This window comes from Mesocricetus auratus, unplaced genomic scaffold (genome assembly GCF_017639785.1).
Source record: "Mesocricetus auratus isolate SY011 unplaced genomic scaffold, BCM_Maur_2.0 Super-Scaffold_100707, whole genome shotgun sequence".
Classification (NCBI taxonomy): Eukaryota; Metazoa; Chordata; class Mammalia; order Rodentia; family Cricetidae; genus Mesocricetus; species Mesocricetus auratus.
Genome location: NW_024429269.1, coordinates 761,312 through 784,707, shown reverse-complemented (window position 1 = coordinate 784,707; position 23,396 = coordinate 761,312). Strand labels below are relative to the sequence as shown.

The 23,396-nt window shown below is 41.3% G+C and overlaps 1 protein-coding gene across 2 annotated transcripts in view; it reads right to left on the bottom strand.

Annotated features, from left to right (window-relative positions):
• Nucleotides 1-23,060, bottom strand: part of Cdca2 (cell division cycle associated 2) — a 38,572-nt gene extending 15,512 nt beyond the window's left edge. Inside the window, exons 1-13 of one of the 2 annotated variants that reach the window (XM_013117214.3) lie at nt 22,703-23,060; nt 22,412-22,475; nt 22,144-22,317; nt 20,492-20,643; nt 15,349-15,499; nt 13,622-13,809; nt 11,851-11,923; nt 8,334-8,524; nt 6,806-6,875; nt 6,047-6,279; nt 4,273-4,348; nt 2,673-2,758; nt 1,462-1,599 (exon numbers count right to left, since the gene is read on the bottom strand). In XM_013117214.3, coding sequence (XP_012972668.2) covers nt 1,462-1,599; nt 2,673-2,758; nt 4,273-4,348; nt 6,047-6,279; nt 6,806-6,875; nt 8,334-8,524; nt 11,851-11,923; nt 13,622-13,809; nt 15,349-15,499; nt 20,492-20,643; nt 22,144-22,317; nt 22,412-22,475; nt 22,703-22,948 — 1,842 coding nt within the window. In that variant the 5' untranslated portion in view covers nt 22,949-23,060. Of the gene's footprint in view, nt 1-1,461; nt 1,600-2,672; nt 2,759-4,272; nt 4,349-6,046; nt 6,280-6,805; nt 6,876-8,333; nt 8,525-11,850; nt 11,927-13,621; nt 13,810-15,348; nt 15,500-20,491; nt 20,644-22,143; nt 22,318-22,411; nt 22,476-22,702 lie in introns of both variants that reach the window. The other variant, XM_021230203.2, reaches the window with a different exon arrangement.
• Nucleotides 23,061-23,396: the final 336 nt, after the last annotated feature.

Here is a 23,396-nt window from a genome sequence, read left to right as displayed (position 1 = left end):
AAATAATTCAGATAAAGTGGAAGATGAGAGTGATTTTCAGCTATCACCCAAAGCTCTGACTCTAGATGCATACCCCACATCTGTGTCTCAGTAGCATTAGATGTCAGAAGGCGTAAGTAACCTGGAGCTGAAACTTTCCCAAGTAGACAAGGCAGCTGAAAAGGACATAGAAATGAGAATACTACAAGAACACATGCAACAGTTCAAGGAGCTCAGGAATCATAAAATTGTGGACATCTGAAAGCTCAGAGGAGCCAGAGGGCCAGGATATCACTCTTGGTAGAACTGATCTGTAATTAAGAGACTGAGTAATGTGGGTAAATACAGACTGAGGTCAGAGAGGAAGCTAAGTGGGCATTTCTAGGCCGGAGACAATGTGAAGTATTAACAAGCAGAAGGTAGCAGAGGGAAGCATGAGGAATAGGTGGCCCCAGAGAAGGACAGTCAGGATCAACAGAACACCAAGGGAAAGGGAACAGTGTAAAGATACTGGGTGAGCTAAGCACACAGACAGTGAGGCGCCTTCAAGTTGGCTTCCAATCTTTTCTTTAGATATAGAAGTGACTCTATGGATAGATGTCCATGTAGCAGTTGGTTCACTCATCTCTCGATAAGATAACCAGCCATGTACAGGCAAAGTGTAGCATTCATGGCCAGTTACAAGGAGAGTTCAAAGACGCATGGCTGAGGGAACCTTAAGTGTCAGGGTTGCTAACATCATGCTGGCACAGGGCAGCTTCACATTCTGGGGCAGCAGAGTGTGAAGGAGGCATGTGGACCCCACCACAGAGGATTGGTGCCGCAGCCATTTATTTGTGACAGACATTTTGCGACTATCGCAAATATCAGGCAAAGTTTGATAAGTTCATGCGTAACAAACTGGCTTGAGAATGGCCTTAGCTGACCTGGGAGATCTATTAAAAGTAATCGGGGTGAATACAAATAGTTAGCATTGACTATTATTCAGTTAATCAAGCCCGGAACCCAATCCTGAAAGAGGAAAGCTGAAGCTGAAGATAAACAGGAAAGTTAACTGGTGAAGATGCCGAAACATCTTCTTTTTGAGGGTCACAAGCATTAATAAAAAGATATGTGCATACATGAAGAATATTGAGAGATGGGCATGATACATATATTCCCAGCATGGGGAGATCAAAGGAGGAAGATGTTGAGCCCAAGGCCACCCTGGGCTACATAATGAAACATGAAGGGAAAAAAAGAAACAGATGTACACTTCTTAAAAAAGAGAAGCAATTCCATGTGTCTATTGCTTACTGGGCTGGATGCACACACAGAGGATGCAGGAACAGAACTGGCCTCTTAAGGTAATGAGCAGAGGCACCGCCACGGTTCCCTTATCAGACAATGAAGGAATGTACATATATATACCTTTGCTTTCCTTACCGTACAATGAAGAAATGTACCACACCATATGAAGTACATTGTGAAAAGCATCCTTACCTGTTTCTTTCCAGGAAGTGCTTTGCTTGTACATTTTCTTTCTTGAGATTTCCTCCTGTTCACGTTCTTCTCTTTACAGGGCTCAGCTTCTGTAGTGTATGAGTTGCACACATTCTCTTTTGCAGAACTCATCACCTGCTATAAAAGAAGCCATAGGAAGGACACATAAACATGGAGTCACCTTTCACTGCACGGCAGGCCTCACTTTAGTCTTCCTTCCTATGACAGGCCCATTCTGCCTCTTCCCACCTTCAGTGCTCAGTATTAAAACAGCCTGCGTGCTTGCTCTATCACCGAGCCACATCTCCTATCTACTTTTACCTCTTTACATCCCACTGCTTCTTAATGTACAAGTTCCACTAGAGATACATTAACCAAAATTAAGACAGTGTTACTAATTACCATTCTCTACATTATCAAGCATAGATTCAGAAGGATTAGCATATGAGGAAGGAAACATGATTTAAGAACTAGTGGCTTATTTACCAAATACTTATGAAAAATGTACTAAGCTAAGTACTACTTAGCTTATAATAATTCATGAACTGTAAATTAGGCTAGAATATAGGATTTTCATCCAATCAGATAGGTAAAGGTCCAATAATAGTATAGGTTTGCTTATATTTACAAAGCTCTAGATCAAAATCCAATTACATGTAACAATGACCAAAACAAAAAACATGGAGCCAATCTCTGTCAGCTGAATGCTACCATAGAAAACAAACTAATGCAGTTTAAGAAGGCATGTACTTATGTTACTTTCTGGCTCTTATTAGTTATATGTGGATCTTCTCCATATTTAATAAAATTCATTGTCAGATCTAAAACTCAGCTAACAAGCAGACTGTCTTCCATGTAACACAATTCTAAAGGGAAGCTCTTGTTCTAGTGGATTTTCTTCTACTAGAATTAAAATCAGACCAGCAAGGCATTTCTCTGAGTTAGGTACTGAGTAAGACAAAGTATTAATTGGGGTTTTTGTTTGTTTGCTTTTTCAAGACAGGGTTTCTCTGTGTAGCCCTGGCTGTCCCGGAACTTGCTTTGTAAACCAAGCTGGCTTTGAACTCACAGAGATCCGCTTGCCACAGCCATCTCCTGAGTGCTGGGATTAAAGGCAAGTGCCACTACAGCCGGTGCAAATATTAATTCTTAACAGCACCCATCAAATCAGATTTTCTTCATTCCCACAAAGATTTAATCTAAGCATTTACCTTTCTTCTGTGAGAAGTCCGTGTTGGTCTACCAACACTCCAGCTTATTTCCTCACGGTTACCTAAAGAACTGCAAGTGTCAGTGCCTGGGATCAAGAAACAAGCAAAATTAGATCTTAGCACCAAACTAATATGAATCAGAAGGTTAAAACTCTGCACAGTGCTTTGAGTGACTGTTGCTTTTAATTCATATTTAGACACAGATAATAAAAGCAACAAATCAAGACTCACAACAATCTTTGGAAAACTTCACATTACTGAATGTAACAAAATGAGTGCAATAAGAGCATACACCTAACTGTACAACTTTAGACATGGCCGATGTTTAATGGCACAAATGAAAGGCAGTGTAATGTGTTCAGAGCTTAGAACGTTATAGACTATAGCCATTTTATCTGTAACTCAGTAATTGACAGCTTTGGGTTCTATGCACACAAACCCAGGCTAGACCAATGGGAAGGCATCACAGGATCCAGGAAGAGAGAAAACATGAATAAAGGTTCATAACCCAAGTACTCATATCATGGCTCTGTCAGCCAAGCCTGGTATGGCAGAAAACTCAGGACAAATCTTTGTCTTATCATGACTGTAAATGATATGATACTTGGAGCCAGCCTGGTTGCCATGTTAATGGTGAGCAAAACTTTTAGTTATTTAGGAATCCTTCTTTCAATCCAAATTTTGTCAGTTGTGCAAATATAGATGAAAGTCTATTAGTGATTCCTCACAGGCTGAGAGCAACAGCACTGTGCACATCAACTTGAAGCAGAAAAAATGCATGTAAATTAAATGCAGGTGATTATGAAGAATGAGACGTGCAATAGAAAGAAGTGGTAATTTCTCATACACAGTATTTGGTTTTCTTAAAATCAAGAACATACTGTTGTACCACATGCAAAAAATTAAGAAAAAAGAGATTAAGTCCTATGTACTAAGAACAAGAATTAAGAGGCTGGGGAGGCAGTTCAGTTGGCAAAGTGCCCATTGAGCATGAGGACCTGAGTTTCATCCACAGAGCCCATATAAAAAGCCAGGAAGTAAGGGTGGAGAGATTGCTCAGCAATTAAAGAATTTGCTGCTCTCCTAGAGGACCCAAGCTCAGTTTCCAGCACCTACATTGGGAGGCTCACAATTGCCTGTCCAGAGGGATCTGCATGCAAATGGCATACACACATAAACACCGGTACATCAACATAAAACAAGTAAATCTAAAATAAAAAATAAAGAGGCAGGTTATGAGATATTATCATCCCATCAATAGAAAGCAGAGATAAGAAGATTCCTAGAGTTTGCTAGACAGTCATGCAAACCTAATGAACAAGCTCCATCCTAATGTCAAGCCCTGTCTCATAAAGCAAAGTGGAAGCCAAGCATGCCTATATTCTCAATGCTATGGTAGAGTAGAGACAGAAGGATTACTGGGGCTCGCTGGCCACAGCCTAACTTCAAATTCAGTAAGAGAACCTGTCTCAAAGGAGTTAAGGCAGAGAATGAGAACACAGGATAGATAATGCTCTCTTTTTAGCCCCTCCCCCAGAAGCACACACACACCAAAGTCATATTCACACAAACCCCCCCAACAAAAGATAAAACACGATACCTGGAAGAGTCTCAGAGAATGAAGATTTACTAGGACTCAGGATTGCAAATGGTATCTGAGAAGGTTCTATGTTTTCCTAAGCAAAGGAAAAAAAGTTCAAATTAGATAATCTTAAATTCAGTGAATATGTAAATGATGTACCCCAAAGGAAAAAATAAGGCCTTATTTGGTAGGAGTAATTATAAGCACAAAATGAAAAGAAAAATCAAAACAAAGATAACATTAGAACACTGACTGGTTATCTTTATAATGCAAACATATTTACCAACTGCAACCACCCCAAATAAGGGGTCATACTAATCACTGACAATCTATTTTTTGGTTTATTTAAAATCCCACTGTCTTAACTTCTACAAAGCAAATTAAAGCAATAGGAAACACCATCTAGTATTATAATATTTTTCCATGAAATTCATGGTAAGATGGCAAGATACAGATTTCAAACCTTTTCCATATAATTGCCAGTAAGATAGCAACTATTGTTCTTTCATAGATAAAAATGTTAATCTGAATTCCTTCCTTACCAGTTTGCCCACACTTCTTTGATATTTAATCAGAAATGCTGAATTTCACAAATGCCTTCTATGCATGGACTGAGATGATCACATAGCATGTCTCATTTGGAAAAGTATGTAATAAAATCAATATTGTCATTTGCTTAAATATTTGGTAGACTTCCTTAGCAAAATTATTACCCTATGGGAAAATTTTAGTGACAATTTAAATTTCTTTAACATGGGGTTATTGAAACAATGTGTTCCTTCTTGACTGAAAGCTGATGCCTAATGTGTTTCAAAGTTTGTAACTGACTTATCTGAGCTGCTAAGATGACAGCATGAAATTGTCGCTAATTCCCTACTGTTCTTGAAAACTTGTTAGGATACAGTAATGTCACCTCTCCCCTTCCTGACACTGGTAATCCCCTCCCAAATTAATCTGATTGAAAGTTTACTAAAATGTGTTTACCAGTATGTTTTAAAATGCGTTATCTCAGTTCTAAGGTGTTTATTTCTTTCATATTTTAATGCCTCAGACATCTTTTCTTAGGGATACAAATAGGTATCTTACAACCAATAACACTTAGGCCCCGTGAAAGTACTATCTGCAATTGGGAAAAGTCTTTTTTTGTTTTGTTTTTTTTGAGGCAGGGTTTCTCTGTGGCTTTGGAGACTGTCCTGGAACTAGCTTTTGTAGATCAGGCTAGTCTCGAACTCACAGAGATCCGCCTGCCTCTGCCTCCTGAGTGCTGGGATTAAAGGCATGCACCACCAATGCCCCGCCAGGAAAAGTCTTTAAAAAAAAATAATTTAACTTTATTTGGTGTGAAGGTATCAGATATCCCCAAATTGGAGTTACAGACAGTTGTGAGCTGATATGTGGGTACTGAGAATTGAACTTGGGTCCTCTGGAAGAACAGCTAGTGCTCTTAACTTCTGAGCTGTCTTTCTAGCCTGGGGGAAAGTCTTTTAAAAAAAATGTACAAAAGAGCATGAGCTGGGCAGTAGTAGAGTACCCCTTTGGAGGTAGAGGCAGGGGGATCACTGTGAGTCTGAGGTCAGCCTGGTCTACAGAGTGAGTTCCAGGACAGCAGGGCTACAAAAAGAAACCCTGTCTCAAAACAACAACAACAAAACCCCCCAAAAGTATGAGAGATAAAAATGTGCATGTCATTTGGTCTAACTCATAATTTCAAATCATAATTTTCATGTAAAAAGAAATGTGAGACCTGATGGAAATAGAAACAAGCTTTTTTTCTATGTTTCTCCCCACTTACAAGATTCTCCTCATTGTCATCAAAATTTGGCTGAAGTAACTGCTCATGAACTGGTGACTGCAGGGGACTGGCAGCATTTATGTTTCTTTGACGCACAGGTGTTCCTCCTTTACATAACGGAGTATTGGCTGGTAAAGATTCATCAAACACTTCAGGGCTTAAGTCCTCTCCAAAAGTAACTCTCTTCCTCTTCTTCAGATTCAGAAAGCCTGGCGTTTTACAGTTTTCTATACCTAAGACAATAAATGAGACTATGTTAAAAAAATTAATCTGTTTTTCTTATCTAAAACCCATGTACTAGAATGTATGAATATGGTATATTTAGTGGCTACTGGTAATACAACAATTTGTAGAGAAAATGCAAATGGAAGAAAACCATACTTTCAACTAAAATGGTCCTGATTTAAAACAAGTTATGTATAATTATTTAAAGTGTCAATAAAATTGGAATACCTGAAGTTCTCTACAAGTTGTACCATTAAGTAAGAATTGATAACCTCTTTTTGTGCATGTGTGACGCTGGGGATTGAGCCTAGGAGTTCAATCGTGTCAGGTAGATGGCCATCCAATGAACCACACCCTCACCCCAAGATCAATTATGAGGCTCTACAAAGACATTTTCGTTCCCCTATGCTCTCCATTCTCAAGTAATCTCAGCAGTATAAAGCAGGAGCAGACTGTAAAAACTCTAATACACTGCATTGAGTTTTAAAAAGAAAATGATATCCTTAGGTTTGAAAATAAATATGAACAACACACCTGCTCTTTGTTCTTTGCAGTTTGAAGGATCTGGGATTAGTTGAGTCCCACCATCACAGAGGTTGTACTCCTAATCAAAACAAACACCAGTCAAAGGTTCTACTTCTTCCATTACAAAGTCATTAGAATTGTTTTGTAGAACACCTTTATTTTCTTAGCTGTTTTGACTTAAAACATCTTTGCTGAAAAGGTTCAAATAAAAGCTAGGTTCTCTTATGTTTAGTTATTTAACATTTCGTTTTACTTTAAGTTTATGAGTGTTTTGCATGCATATAGAAATGTATACCATGTGTCAGGTGTCTGTGGAGGCCAGAAGAGGCCACTAGACCCTCTGGAGTTCGTATTAGACAGTTGTGAGCTGCACATGGGTGCCAGGAAGTAGACCTGGGTATTCTGTAAGAGGAGGAAGTGCTCTTAAACTGTTGAGCCATCTCTCCAAACCTTGGCTTCTGTATATTATTTAATAAACAGTATTGTAGGCCCAAATTAGTGAACAGAGATTCCTAAGTAGGCTAAAATCATCCCATTTTTGATCTAGCAAACTAAGGAAGATGTATGTGGCAAAATTAAAGTGTATTATATCAGATGTCAGATCAGGCAGATTTCACAATGGTTTGCAAATAAGAACTGCGTTAAAATAAAAAAAAGACAGGCGAGGTAAATGATACTAAGAGGGAGCTCTGTCTCATGCATGGGAACAGCACCTTGAATAATGGAATTTCTTGCCTAAATATCCATATTTCTGAGGATAAAATAAGAAAGACATTTCTGTCAGTGTTTATCCCTAAGATTATAGAGAGCACACTATAAAAGAAGGGATGTTATAAATCCACAGATAGGACAACCTTGTAGAAAAGAGCCTGGCTTACAGGGGGATCAAAGTCCTGGTTAATCACCACCTACATTTCAACCTCACCCAGACCCCTGCCCAGTCCATGGTTTTGAGTAATCGAGAACAGCACCTGCTCTAAGAATAGTTCTGCCACAAACAAGACTCCTAATCAGCACCCTCCTGAGTTAGTCCTTTCTCCTGACCAGGGAAACGCATATCCAATTCTGTTAAAAGGGGCTGAGGGTACAACAAACAATGCAATGGATATGTTCCAAGGCTGCTGAGAGAACTGCTCAGAACATTCAGAACATGCTACTTAGTTCCCGGCAACTTCCTCCTGTCTTAGGCTACTACTCTCACGGAATCATAGCTGACTGAGGAGCTGTTAGACCCACATGCTTAGAATGGGTAGGTTATAGACAGATACTTCCGCCATGAACTAATTTGGCAATGCAATTAATTATAATTTGGATGAACTTTTACACAGATGCACTCTACCTACATTAAATTCTGAATACCAATGTAATATTAATTTAAAACAGACCAATCTTAGAATAGTATTGTGAGTTAAAAAGAAAGGAAAACCAAGTGAGGACAATGCATTTCCTTCGACACCAGTGTGCCATGTGCACTTCAGTTACTGGTCTGAAGCAAAATGGCTTGGCCCTCCTTTGCTTTAGGAAACGTAACTCTTACCTTTCCATTCTCTGCAAACAGCTTACCAGGTTTCTTCAACACAGAACGAAGCACAAAAGTCTTAGAGGGAGGGCTGCTCCCGCACACAGGAGTCACCGTTGACCTGATGGCAGGGGCTGTGTCTGCACGTGTGTCAAGAGGAACAGACACAACTGACCGTGCGCCCTCTACACAGGCAGCAACTCCAAGTCCTTCAAGGGGAAAGCAAGAGGAGAGCATCCAAATCTGCTTCGTCTAGCACAAGATACTCACCAAACGTGCAAAGACTGTAATAGGATATTTAGAAAGTCAGTAAGCCTGGTGCTCAGGAGATGGAGTCAGGAGAATGGACAATTTAAGGGAGCCAAGGCTATACAGTGAGACCCTGTTGCACAAGTTAGGTGCTAGTGGTATAGTTCAATGGTGGAGTGCTTATCTAACATACGCTGAATTCAATCCCTGGAAACATAAAAAGAAAAAAAAGGAAAAAAAGAAATTCAATTCTAACACTCCCTGCTAAGGGAGGAAAAACCAGAGACTTCCAAACCCTGATAATGAGCCATTTTACTGCTCGAGATGGAAAAATCTCAATATGTAAACACAGTGGAAGAGGAGTAATGATGAAAGAGATTATCAGCCCAAACAGCTGCCCTGACAAATGTGAAAGCTCACGTTGACAAATGCAGGGAGTACAGGTAAACTGGGATTCTACTCAGTGATGTAGATGCAATCTGACTGAAAAGAACCCTGTATGACACACACACTAAGACATCATTTGTGCTATATGTAACATGGTGTAACCATCTAAATCAGTGGTCTCAACCTTCCTAATGCTGCGACACTTTAATACAGTTCCTCATGTTGTGGTGACCCCCAACCATAAAACTATTTTTACTGCTACTTCATAACTGTAATTCTGCTATCGCTATGAAGTATAATGTAAATATTTTTGGAGACAGAGCTTTGCAAAAGGGTTGTGACCCAAAGGTTGAGATCCAGTGATTTAAATGAAGAACAGCAGCAAGGGAAGGTAGATGTTTAAATATCATTGCTAAGGAGAGAAGTCATGTAACCTGACTAAGCAGCAGTGCAGAGGATCAAGATGCAGGAAGTTGGGAAGGCCAGGGAGACAGCAGGTACATCATATAGCCTCCTCTATAAGCCAACAAATATTAAATTTAAATTTGTTTGTATGTGTGCAAGAGCATATATGTGCAGGTGCCTATGGAGTCCAGAAGTGTGATTGGTCTGAAGCCCCTGAAGTTACGGCAGTTGTGAACCGCCGATATGGGTGTGAGGAAGCACTGTGAGTCTCTGGAAGATAAGCAGGTGCTCTTTATGGCCAAGTCATCTCCTTGGCCCTAACAAAGCTCTATAGTCCATCTGGCCCATGGCCAGGGTCATCAAATAATCAGCACGAAACACTAGACTACATTAACAAAAGCCCCACTGCTTACAGCACCCCTTCTTTCCCTGTTCATCCCAGCATTTCCGGGTAGGATTTAGTGGGGGGCTAAGATGTTCCCACTTCAGATGGATTGCAGAGTGATGTGATATATCAAGTAAAAGGACACTAAGTCTCTTGAGGAGAAAGCAGACATCTGACAAGAAGGCGTTTTACCTTATTTTATCTAAGTGACAAATACACAATCTGTCCTTGTACCTTAGCTGTGCAGGCAGAAATCGACCCATTCACCTGAGAATGAAAACATTCTCAACAGATATTAACAAAAAAGGGTGAAAAGTTCATTTTGAAGCGGAAGAAACACTCCAGAGGGAAATTTAGATCATTAAAAGGATAAACAAACAAAACAAAAAAATGAGAGTACAAATGGACCAGAAATAGGAGTGTATTTTCCTCTCAAATTTCAGGAAACATTTGATGGTTTAAAACAAAAAATGGTATGATGGGGGATGTCCTTCTGTATATATGTTTCTCTTATTGGTTGATGAATAAAACAGTTTGGCCAATGAGGTAGGAAGACAGGTGGGACTAGGAGACAGGGAGAATTCTGGGAAAGGTAGGCAGGAGCCCACCAGAGACAGATGCCATGCAGACCAAAAAGAAGTAACAGGTCTGGGCATTCTCTGGTAAGCCAAGACCACGTGGAAATACATAGATTAATAGAAATGGGTTAATAATTAAGAGAGAGAGAAAACCAATAAGAATCCCTAGCCACTGACCAACAGATTTATAATCAATATAGCGTCCATGTGTTTACTTGGGGCTGAAAAAGGCAGCAGGACCTGGTGGGACAAGAAAATTAGGCAACACTGGTAATGGGCATGGAGTCACAGCCAAGTAAATGTGTATATCATCAAAAAGTGCAAAGGGCTACAAAAGCCATGGGAAGGCAGGGAAGACATGAAGCCACAGAGTGAGAAACTTGTGTTTTATGAACAGTGGCTGCACATAGGACCACTCAAACAACTGGGAAGAATGTGTGCTAGAATCCCAGAGCAAGAGAACGAGAGGATGAAGTACAGTTTAAAAGATGGTAATTAAAAAAGAATTCTATTTTCTTTCTTTTTTTTCCTGAGACAGGTTTTTCTGTGTGTAGACCTGGCTGTCCTGAAACTCCTTTTGTAGACTAGGCTGTCCTCAACTTACAGAGATCCACCTGTCTTTGCCTCCTGAGTGCTGGGGATTAAAGGTATGTGTCACCATTGTTCAGCTTAAAACAGAATTCTTGAAAAAAAAAAAAAAAAGCAAAAGAAGACAAAATAGTAGATGTCAAATTATATCAACAGTTACTTGAAACCTTAATGGGCTAAAGCAGGGCAACCCCTATACCTGTTATCACAATACTTGTGGGGTATAGGCAGGAACATTGGGAGTTCATGGTTATCAGTGGCTTTATGTGAGCTGGAAGCCAATAAAACAAAACACCCAGATTGTACATAGTATATTTCTAACAAATTATACATGCTAATAGTCATAGGCCCTTATTTTATGTTCCCTCTACTAAAACAGGATCTTGCCATTTTCCAAGCTAGCCTTGAACTCTTAATTCTGCCTCAGCCTTCTGAGTGCTAGGATTATAGGCATGTACCACCATGCATTGCTAGCCCTATCCTTATACTATTATTATAGCAATAGATATTATTTTGTTAACATACCACTATCCCACCAGTTTGGAAGTGTATCAATAACTTAATTTTAAAACTAGAAAATAATTTATTGATGTATGTGTATCTGTATGTTAGTTATGGGGTATACATGTGGCATGGAGTGAATGTGGAAGTCAGAGGAGTTTGTGAGTTCTCTCCTACCATGTAGGTTCTCTAGGGATTGAACTCAGGTTGTTAGGTTGGAAGTAGGCACCTTCTTTAAGCCATCTAGCCTACCCTAATTCTTTGTCATATCAGAAAAACAACAACAACAAAAAAATCAAAGCACAATGATCCCCAAACATTTTGCCTACCATCCCTATAATACAAAGAACTGCTTTCACTCATTTCAGCTCATAGCAACATTCATCACAAATGTCTATAAATGGGGCAACGTACATTTGCACTAAGCAAAATATATACTCACCATGTGAGGTCTCCATGAGCTCTGGACAGGGAGCAACTAAACAGCCAAGCTGGGCTGGACCAATGTCAGATGACTTCTGGGAGAAAATATGAAAGAATCAAAAGCACAACATGTTATTACTAACAGTACTGCTGATAACACCTTTATGGACATTTCAATAAATATTGTGGATGACTGAAAATCTGTTGTTCCTTTGGTCTCTAGCCAGCAAAAGCAAAGTACACAGGGAACGAACCATAGAATACTCATCCCAGCTGCACCTTAAACACTCCACAAAACAATTTTCAACCCTGAAGAAAAGTTTATGTAATTCATTTTTATTGCCTATTGAAGCCTAGAGAGCTGTGCTATCTGCTATCCTCTGGAGAAGAAATTCCCAAAAGCATAGCCACAGTAATTAAAAAATCATTTCTCCTTTGTGACTTAGGTCCAGTGAATCAAAGTTCTGGAAAGAAGCAACTACTATTGCTTCTGCCAAGTGATCATTATATCACCTTGAATAAAGTAGAAGAAACTGGGACCGTAAGCCAGTCTACAATACAAGTGGTTCTTGTGTTACAGGGATTGTAGAAGTGTTTTGGGATCATTGTGCTATGACCGTCCTTTTTTATTCCCCTTGCTATCAAAGAATTAGCGTGGGCTAGATGGCTTAGAGAAGGTACCTACTATCAACCTAAAAACCTGGGTTCAGTCCTTAGCACCTACATGGTAGAAGGAGAGAACCCACACATAAACTCTCCTCTGACCTCCACATGCACTACACGTAACATCAGAACTAAGGAGTCTCTAGTGACTAGCCAACATGTCACTAAGTCAGACGTAAACTGATCTAAGTGGCAGAGATGGCATAGATTGAATTTCATCCATTGGGATGACAAGATGGCTCAGCAGGCAAACACTTGTTCTACAAGCTGGATGACCAAATTCAGTCCCCAGAACCCAAAGTGGAGAAGAACCAACTCTTGAGAGTTGACCTCTGACTTCATATGTGCATCCAAATCTTTCTTCATCTCTCAAACAATAAAATTAAAAACTAGTTGCAGTTGTGATAGTGTCAAGCACCTCCTCTCAGGAATGAAAGAAAATCCTCTGATCACAGAATGAAGACACAGAGAAGAAAATGAGTCATACAACTGGCTTTTCATCCATAGCTGCACAAGTTACCAAACCCAATAACATTGTTTGTACTACTTTAGTAATATTCAGATAGGTTTCTGTTTTTCCAGAATCTTGACAGATGTTAGGTTGTCACAATCCACAAAAATTCCTAATGCTACTTGAAACAAGTAGAGGAGTAAAGACAAATTTTAAGAAGAGTCTGCTTCCCAGGCAGTCGTAAGACAGACTAGGTAGGCAAGGGTGGACAGACTTGGACAGGCGCTCCCAGTTTCAGCAACTGATACTCCAGGTAATATCTAAATAACCTGTTCAGGAACTCAATGTTCCCTGGATGGACAAAAGAGAGCCATCTCAGGGTACAACTGAGACCTACAGTAGAACCATCCCTATGTAGAACACCTCATGAAGAAGACCCCCGGGCTTTATCTTCTCATAAAAGTAGTCAAAAGCAACCCATCTTCCCAATCAGCTTCTAAAGCAATCGAAACAAGAGTCACACAATTGCACATTGGAAGCACACAAGCACACACACTTTTAGGAAACACAGCAATAATACTGTGGACCTACACTAGTATCTCGGGCTCTGACAGTCTTCAAAATGCCTGTGCAGAAAGAAGCCACAGCTCTGTTTCTGTGTGGAAAGAACAATTACCGCAGCAAGGTCTGTGGAGGTGCCCACAGCACAGGACTGGTTGGCGAGCATCTGCCCACACACCGCTTTCCCTTTGGCACTGCTGAGGTGGTCATCAGGGCTGCTCTGGGAGGATATTCTCCGCCGCTTTGAAGATGAGTTTAGAGGGAACCCAGACTGCTGGTATTCAACAAGAGCTTCTTTTTTTGCTGTATACACAAAACAAAATTAGAAACAAAATGACACAGGGATAAATATTTTCTTTTACATTTATCATTTAAAACATCATCCATTATTACAACATAATGCCAATATAGTGTTTGTATGTAAATCCTCAATGAAAACAAAAACCTGCTGCCTCTTTCATTCAAAAAGGTACTCCGTAGGCAGATGCGGTGGCACACACACGTGTGTAGCACAAGGGAGGCTAAGAGTAGAGACCAGGAAGTTCAAGGCCAGCCTGGACTATAAAGCAAATGTGAGCACAGCCAGGGTTGCACAATGAGCTCTAGACAGGGCTGAGAGGGAAGCAGCGCTGCTTTCACCTGCCCATCTTCACTCTGGCTGCTGGAAGCAGCTCCTGGGTGGTATGTCCTCTTCAAGTGCCCTCAAAACCAGCTTTGTGGCCTGAAGACCAGGGTCTCTCCTCCAAGAGGATTGACTAGGCACCCAGCCCTACTGACCGGGCAGCTATCAGATTCTCGACTGCTCCAGGGTACAGTCAGCAGCTGCTACATTATCCAGCCCATAGCACACAAGCTAAAGTAACAAATCTCTGTGGCAACAGATACTTACTCCATAGGTTCAGTTCCTCTAGAGAACCCTGAGATACTACAAACCACATGCTGCCAAACCTGAAAGACAGTTATATTCTAATTGTGTTCTAATTTGATTGTACTTGAGTTTTGTGGGAAACACAGATCCCAAGAAACAAAAAGAAACACAACTGCAATGTGTTCAGTTATTACTATGCACAAAAGGATTTTAACGACATCACAATTATAGTAACGAAGCAAAAAATTTAAAACCTAGACAACAATTCAAGTAATAGGTAAGTTACAAACTACAAATTAGGACATCTGAAGGGATCCTGTACCATGGAATAAATGGACTCTGTTAAGTAATTAGAGTATAACGTGGCAGAAAAACAGGACTGCAAGAAAGCCAATATTTTGTCAAGTTCTGAAATTATTAAAAATTAACAAAATGAATTATATGGACACAGTGAAGAATATAGCAGACTAACAAGGCATTGATTAGACTGGACAAATTTGTGGTTATCGCCAGAGCTAGATATCTGCCATTCACAAACCTTTTTGCAAAGTTTAACAATAAGTCTATAAAAATCAACACAAACCTAAGTTTGCCAAAAGCCCTATTTGAAGCCTGACAGGAGCTATTTGGTATTGGCCCGTTAAGATTCAGAACAAGTGTAACTATGGAAATAAAGGTATAGTCTTCAACAGAAACCACAGGGCCTAGGTGGGACTTGGTTGTAAAGCACTTGTCTAATACATTCGAGGCCCTGGGTGTGGTCCTTAACATCACTAAATAAGGCAGATAAACTAAAACAAAACCCTAGAACCAGAAATCCAGATTACGCAAATACTGCAAATTTTAGCTAGTAGCCTTCATTTACAACTATGCTCTGGAAAAACTGCTTTCACACTGTGGAAATGAATCTTTTCTTGTTGCAGAAGCTTATCTCTATACACAAAAGTCAACCTTGGCCAATCCCCTCTACTCACTCAAATTTGATGTCTTAGACTCTCCATCTGCCTTTGAGGCTGCGGGACCACCAGCCATGTTCTCAGTTTCCTGTACGGAGTGAAAAGCTGACCGGAAAGCAGCCATTCGCTCTTTTAATGCACTGGCATGTCGATAGAGTCCCGGGCTACCCTGTGAAATGTAGAAAGCACAGGAGCATTATAAACAAACGGCTTCTGAGCTGGACCTGCCATCGCCGACTCCAAATGAAGCACACAAAGGCTTATGAAGACAAATTAGTGTGGCAGAGCCTCTTTTCCTCAGAATCACACATTTTCTGTCTGACTATTTCGTGTGCTCCTCTGTTCCTGTTTTTAAAAATCGGAGCAAAAGAACAATAGCTGGGTGGTTACCCAGATGTATACCCAATATGCTGGCAGCTATTGAACTAGGCTAATAGAAACTTACAATGGGTAGCAAGTGTTTTTATAGAGGCTCCCCACCAAATATATCCTTACTTATTATTTTTGTGGGGGAAGGAAATGGTTATAAATCACTCTGAAAAGGATTCTAAGGGGCTTAAGACAAACTTGGCAGCCATCACCAAGACAGTATCAACAAAACGTTATGAAGGGGAAAAGAAAGCAGCTCAGAACAATTCTGTGTGAGAAGCCAACCTCAGAGCTGGAGAACAAGGATGAAAGAGGCAGAGGGAGCCTCCTATCTGAATGCTGACAAAGGCGGCACCGAGAGCATAAAATGAAGTGATCAGCTTTATCAGAACACTATTCCCAGCACATAGATGACCTCCACCCTGGGAGACCACGACAAGACAAGGATGACCCTTCTAGTTTCAACACACTCTCTTCCTTGCTAACTTCCTAACTTTGTAAGATCTAGGACACTTGCTTCCTTAGGGCTGAAAGCCAACCATTCATGTCAGACACAAATATAGATGCACAAGCTTAGATCTTAGAAACCCTGCCCATGAGGTTCTACACAAAGATAAAAATGAATTTATACTATTAGATAAAGTCCTTGCTAACTTCCTAACTTTGTAAGATCTAGAGGATGCTTACTTCCTTAGGGCTGAAAGCCAACCATTTACTTCAGACACAAACACAGATACACAAACTTAGATCCTAGAAACCCTGCCCATGAGGTTCTACACAAAGATAAAAATGAATTTATACTATTAGATAAAGACAATGAAAAACAAACTTCTGATCAAACACTTTATCCAGGCTGCTTTTTCTTTTATCCTGAGCCACTAACATTTCTCCTAATAAAGAACCTGTGGCAATTTTAGCATTCTAACCAATAAGCAAAAGGAAAGCAGGGAAAAAAAGCTACCTCCCTTTACGATATCATACGGAGAAAAAGCTGTTAAAATCCTGAAGTCATGCTTGGTGATCTGGTCTTATATTCGATCCTATACCCAGGTAAGCAGAGTCATAAGACAAACTGCCTACTACATAATAGTAGAACATTTTAAACTGAAATATACTCGATGATGTAAACCTTTATGACATAAACAGCACATAATATTCCCAATAAGCCTGTGGGAAACTCATCTATGTGACAATGATTATCTTAAAGGCACACAATTTGAATGTGCATTTCCATGAACCCACTTGAATATGACAGGACTGACATACTATCCCAGGAACTCAGAGCACTTGGGAATGCTTAAACTAAGTTTCCCTAATTAAACCTATTTTCCGATAGAGGAAGTGAACAATGTTTGTGAACAAAGTAATGAAAAATTTTGTCATGCTTTTGTCTCATGAATTGTGGTGGTTAAGTTACATTCTTTCCATGTACAGAAAAACTGCTCCAGGTACTCAAGGCCTCTGAGGTGGGGTGTGGTTGTGGAGTGATACCAAGGGTGAAGATTAAGAACACAATAAGATGTTATGGAGAAAGCACCAATATGTTGCTCTGGCTATTTAAGAAAGAAAGCTCTGAGGTGGCATTTGAATTGAAAGCACAATGAGAAGTGGTCTGACGCCAAGGGAAGAGGCATACAGCAAAAACAAGAGCAGACGCCCTTGGGAACGATCAGAAGGAAGCAAGCCTGCGTGCCCACAGCCTGGAAGAAGGCAGGGATGAGGTCACAAGTAGACAGGGCTCAGACCAGCAGAACCAAGAGACTTCAAAAGAGTAGACCGGTTTCAAACAGCAAACATGGGAAGCTTAAAGCAGCAGAAACAATGATGTGATTCATTCTAAAATACCTCTTTGATCTGTGTAATAGTGGGTGGACAGGAGCTGGTATCTAGGGCTGGAGTTCTAAGGATCATAGCTGCAGACATCTCAGAGGCATCAGTACATAAGTGAAGCTCAATGCAACTAGAGATCTAGGTACACCGACACTTCTGAGGGAAAAACTGGGAGGAATCAGCAAATGAAACAGAAATAACCAGTGACACAGGAAGAAAACTGGGCCGTCGTGGAGTCCTATAACCCCAATGAGAAAGTGTCTTAATATATAAACGCAGCCAAAGCCACTGAAAGTCCAAGAGTGTAAAGGTGACTGGCGACAGCAAGAGGGTGACAGGGAGCACAGTGTAGCACACGCCTACAATCACAGCAACTGGAGTTTGAGGCAGAGGACTGAGCTCCAAACAAGCCTGACCCATGTTGAGACTGTCTCAGTACCCAGCAAACGGAAAGGATGGCAATGGAATAAGCCTAAGAGGACAGGTACAAGCATTTTGACAGAGATGGGGCACAGAAAAGGAATGTGGGGGTTTAAACAAGAAAACTCCTCCATAGGCGTGGATATTTGAATTTGGTCCCCAATGGGTGCCACTGTTTGGGAAGTTACAGAACCTTTAGGAGGTACAGCCTTGCAGGAAGTGGTTTTCTTGAGAGCTTATAGCCTTGCCTGACTTCAAGTTTGCTTTCTCCATTTTTTACATGTGAATAAAGGTGTGGTCTCTCACTGGGCAGTGGAGGCATAGGCCTTTAATCCCAGTACTCAGTGAATCAGAGGCAGGTGGATCTCTGTGAGTTTGAGGTAGCTTGGTCTACAGGGTTCCAGGACAGCCACGGCAACAGATAAATCCTGTCACGAAACACAAACAAACAGCTGCCAAGCTTCTCATTATGGACTCTCATAGCAACAAAAAGTAACTAATACATACAATGAAAACACCGTGATCTGGAGACCCAGACCAAGGGAAAATACACAGACTAGTATACAGGACCATAATAAAGCTATCATGAGAATGCTAACATAACCAAGCTACTGGGAAGCTGGAGAGAAAGGGCAGTATATGAAGAAGACGGCGAGTGAACACAAAACAAAGTAAACAGCAACAGAATATTTATTAGGACATTTAGGGGTGGGGCTAAGAGATGGATCAGTACTGGCTGTCCTTGTAGGGGACTTAGGCTCAGTTCCTAGTACCCACAATGCAGCGCTCACAACCCTGGAACTCCAGTGCCAGGTGAGCTGATGCCCTTTTCTGACCTTTGCGGGCAACACACATGTGATGCACGTACATGCATTTTATTTCTCAAATAAAATCCTTAGATTCAGGAGCCGGGGAGCTAGCTCAGTAAGCAAAGAGCTTGCAACACAAGCACGAAGACCTGAGTTCGGATCCCCAGAGGCCATGTAAAAGTCAGGTATGATGGCACATGTCTGTACCCCAGGGTTGGCAGGTTATACAGAGATAGGCATATCCCAGAGACTGGCTGGCCAGCCTGTGTAGCCAAGTTAGAAAACTTCAGGCTCAGCAAAGAGACTATCTCAAAAAATAAGGCAAGAGTGCAATGGAGGAAGAAACCTGATGTTAACCTCTGGGCCATACATAGATACTTAGACCCACATACACAGAAATGAATCTACCAGCCTACTCTGCAGTGTGGGACACCTTTTACCTATAAAAGGTTTTGTAACAGCAAGCACTGGTCATTTGGAAAACACTGGTTTTCTGTGCTATTCGCATTTTCCAAAAAGTGGTCCATTAAAAAGGCAATATTAAAGTATTTTATGTTATACCCACTGATCAGTCAGGAAGTTGTCAAATGTAGTCACTGGTACATGTTTTCTAAAATCTTAATTTCCTCTTAAAATGCAACCCTTCTTATTGGTAAGACAGGGTTTGGTTTCTGGGGTAGACTCACTGCCTATTCATGGCATTTGCAAGCCTGACAAACTACACTTTTTCTACCAGTTGACCCAACAAGCAAAAATGATGTTCTAAGAAAAAATAGCCAGGTCAGTCCACACAAATCAATCATACACACTGCTAGAAACTTCTCAAGTGCTTGATACAGATTTCCCACTTCACTACATATAATACTTGAGGAATGGGCTGTAGTAATGTTTGTCATTACTAATGCTTCAAAGATATTTAATGAAACTAATATTTCCCGTGGCTGCCCAGTAAGTACTAATATGATGATAGTGTGATGTTATGCTAAAAGACCATTAATCCCACTCATCACTAGTTTTGCATCATGAGTATAAATATCAACACATTACGGGAGGGGGGGAAGGAAAGGCAAATAATTTGTAAAATTTGAAAAACAGTTGACCTCATTGACCTTCCCAAAGAGACTTAGGAAAATCAAGGTTCTGTTGTAATTCATGAGCAAGAAATTGTCTGCTGCACAGACCATGTGGCAAAGCAGAAAAAGATAGTGGAAATAACAGGAGTGAATTATTCTAGACTGAGAGGGTCGACATCATAATGGCTGCTCTTTAGAGTGCTAAGTGGGACCTATATCTTTCATAACAAGCCTTCAACTATTTGACCTTTTAGGGGCATGCATTAACTTGATAAAAATCTGAAAAACAAAGAGCTAAATACACTTGAAGGTAAGCCATTTGTTCCTTTTTTCCTTCTCTGCCCAACCAGCAGTTATGAAAACACTAGAAATACAGAGAAGCCACAGGAAGAAAAACACTGTGGGAGGGAAGCTTTCCTCATTCTATGAAAATTTTACAAAATAAAAGCCCCCACTAAATCTTACCATAGCCATGTTGGGTATCAGTTACCCCATAACCCTGTATTGAAGAGACTCCTGTATTTGGCAAGACACAGAAAGGAGTCCACCCCCACCCCAAGATCCAAACAGAGAAGTGTCAGAAAGCAGAACCCTCGAATAGAAATATAGTGACGAAACATTGCCTTCACAAAACTCATGAGCATACGGCAAGAAATATACCTGAAAGGGGGAATTGTGAGTCAATGGAGACCTTGTAGCATTCTTTAGACTTCGCTGTTGAGCAATGAAACGGATCAGGCAATTTGTTTCTGGAGAGCCCCGGACACCGACTGTAGAACGTCGCCTGGTCTTCTGAAGGGAAGATGACTTTCCTGCAACAAAATGACCTCACAAATCAGAATGAAAAATTGCAACGGTCAGTAATTGTGACCTAGGCTAATGATGGGCCACTAGGAGGGAGAAAACAGAATAAATATGTTACAGGAAACTAAAGAATTACCAGCAATAGCTCATGTATAAATAGTTGGATAGACTTTCACTTGATTAACTGATTCAATTCACGTTTCTAGATCAGCACTTGGCACACAGAAGACCATGAACACTCTTATAGTTTTCATTTGTGTCCTATATCCCCAGTACACAGCGAGGGCAGGGGTAACAACTTGATGCTAAGAATCTCTCCTTGTTTATAACATAAGCCATGCATGTATACTATAGTGCACTATGGTTTCATCTACTGTGGTCATCCAAACTGAAAATATTGCACGGGGCCAGTCGAAAGCAATCCACAAACTAAAACAACATGCCATTCCGAACAGCACAAACTCCACTGTCTAACATGTGGCCCAGGACGTCCTTCTGAATGTAGCACCTGTGCTGTACATAATACGTACCTAAGGCCACTCACTGGCTATCTGGGCTATAAGACAGTCAAGGTTCGCAGGAGTAAACAGTACTTTACTGTGGCTAACCCCAGCCGCAGGAGAAATGACGCCAGCAACTCAGCTTTTGAGTGCTTCTTTTAAGTGATTGTAGATATATCTAAGCAGAGAAAGACTACTTTGTGATGGTCAAGCTTGATTCTAAACTAACGAGCCTGTTTCTGAGAGCCTAATCACTGGCATATATGTATGCATAGCAAAGTAAGTATCTGCAGGCTTCATGATTTCCGGTTCTAAAATTTTACTAGGGGTCTTGGAAGACAGTCCCTATGTGGGCAGGGCTGGTGAGACTCCTGTTTTCTGCTCTTAGTTTTTAAAAGATAATCCTGAGAAGAGCTGCTTAACCTTCAGGATATCATCCTGAGTTTTGCTCATGCACCTAAAGCACACAGAAATGAATCTAGTCACCCATGCAATAATTCTAAGTGACAGAGCGCCACACTGGCTTAGCCTAATTCATGATTCACACAGTGTGGTGTGACTGGCTCCTGCAGTGCCTCATTAGCCTTCTCTGTGACTGCTGTTGTATTACTCTAAGAACTCCATTCCTGTGCTTCTTTATCCACCTAGGGCAGATTAACAGGTGAACTTCATTCCTGAGGTTGAAGGAAACCAGCATCTGGGTCAATTTTCTGTCTGAGTTTTGAAAGCGGTACCTAACCTGTCAGTGTTACCCTTTCAACTTCTTATTTTTGTATACAATGTTTTCTAGGATGGACTCAGGAACACTGTCATGCTGGAAGTCCTAGACCCCTTTGGCCCCTGCTGTACATGGTGAGTTGTGATGAGCACAAAGTCTCCCCAAACAAGCAAGTCTGCTGTATGTATAAATACATACAGCAGGATAGTCAGGCAGTATAGACATGTACAACGGGGTCTACTATAGCTATTTTTAAAATTGAAAAAATGCAATACTAGAACTTCTCTTACCTGAAGGGGTCTTAACAAAGCTTTCAGGTGTGATTCCCAACTGCTCTACGGTTAATGTGGAGAAGTCCAAAGGTGACTTAACCGTAACGGGGGTGCAAAGATTAGGAGTCGCGTCTTCTACATGCTTCTGAGGCGTCACAGGCTTTCCCGTTCCCAAGATAAAAGAGGCATTACCTGAAAACGGGCAATACATTGTAGGGCTAAGCAACACAATCAAGGCAAACACGCAAACCTTCCATCTAACGAGGACAACAAGTCACCAACGTACCAGAATTATTAGCGACACACTCCTTGGATTCAGAGGGCTGCTTGTCGTGTGAACTTGTGTCCATCTGGAGATGGGAGAGTTAAAGACAAACAAGAATACAAAGTGAAAAATAATCCCACTACAAGTAAAAAAAAATGCGACGGAACTCTAACGAAATTTGTGCTAGGGGCACACGTTGGAAGAGAATTCGGGGCGTTCTGGTTAAAGAGGTGCTATTGACTAAACAAAGCGGATCTCACTGACAAGTTGGGGCTTTTCCATCCTTTGATCCCGGTCAGATAACAGACCTACCTCTCCCACGCGAGGCCCGCGCGTTCCCACAGACGATGACGTCGAGCGTAGCGCAGGCTCCACTTCAGAAAGCACCGGAGGCCCGGGAAAGGAGCCGGATAGGCCTCCTGCAGGCCGCTGCACGCCTGGACACACCACGTCCTGGAGAAGCGAACTAGCCTCACTACCCGCCAGCAAATTCAAACTGCGGCCACGCCCCCGCGGAGGGATCTCTGCGAGCCGTAGCCTACGAGAGAGCGCGCGCATCCCGTTCCCTCCAGTCCTCACCGTCGCGCTCTCGGACCACGCAGGGAGACCTTCGTGTATCCCGGGAGAACCACTGCCAGCCCTGAATGATTCCCCTAGCGAGACATATCTCCGGCAAAATGGTGTCCCTGGGGACTAGCTGTGAGTTCCGCGGAGCAACACATCAGTTAACTGATAACCCCGCCTCTAACCTTTGGATTGGCTGCTGCTAACTTCGAAAATGAATCATTAGACCAATCATGACATAACCGCAGGATGGCTTGTCTACCCATTAGCCAATCCCGACACCAGCCGTTACCTTGGTGGGTGGGATAGTAGGCGGGATTAAAGCAGAGCAAGGCGCTGACTGGTGTGTGGGACTTTAGCGCCCCGCCTCTTCCTTAGACTCCGACTCTTTATGCAAATAATTCCCCTACACTCCTGCGTGCGCCTGCTCAGTAACGCTTAG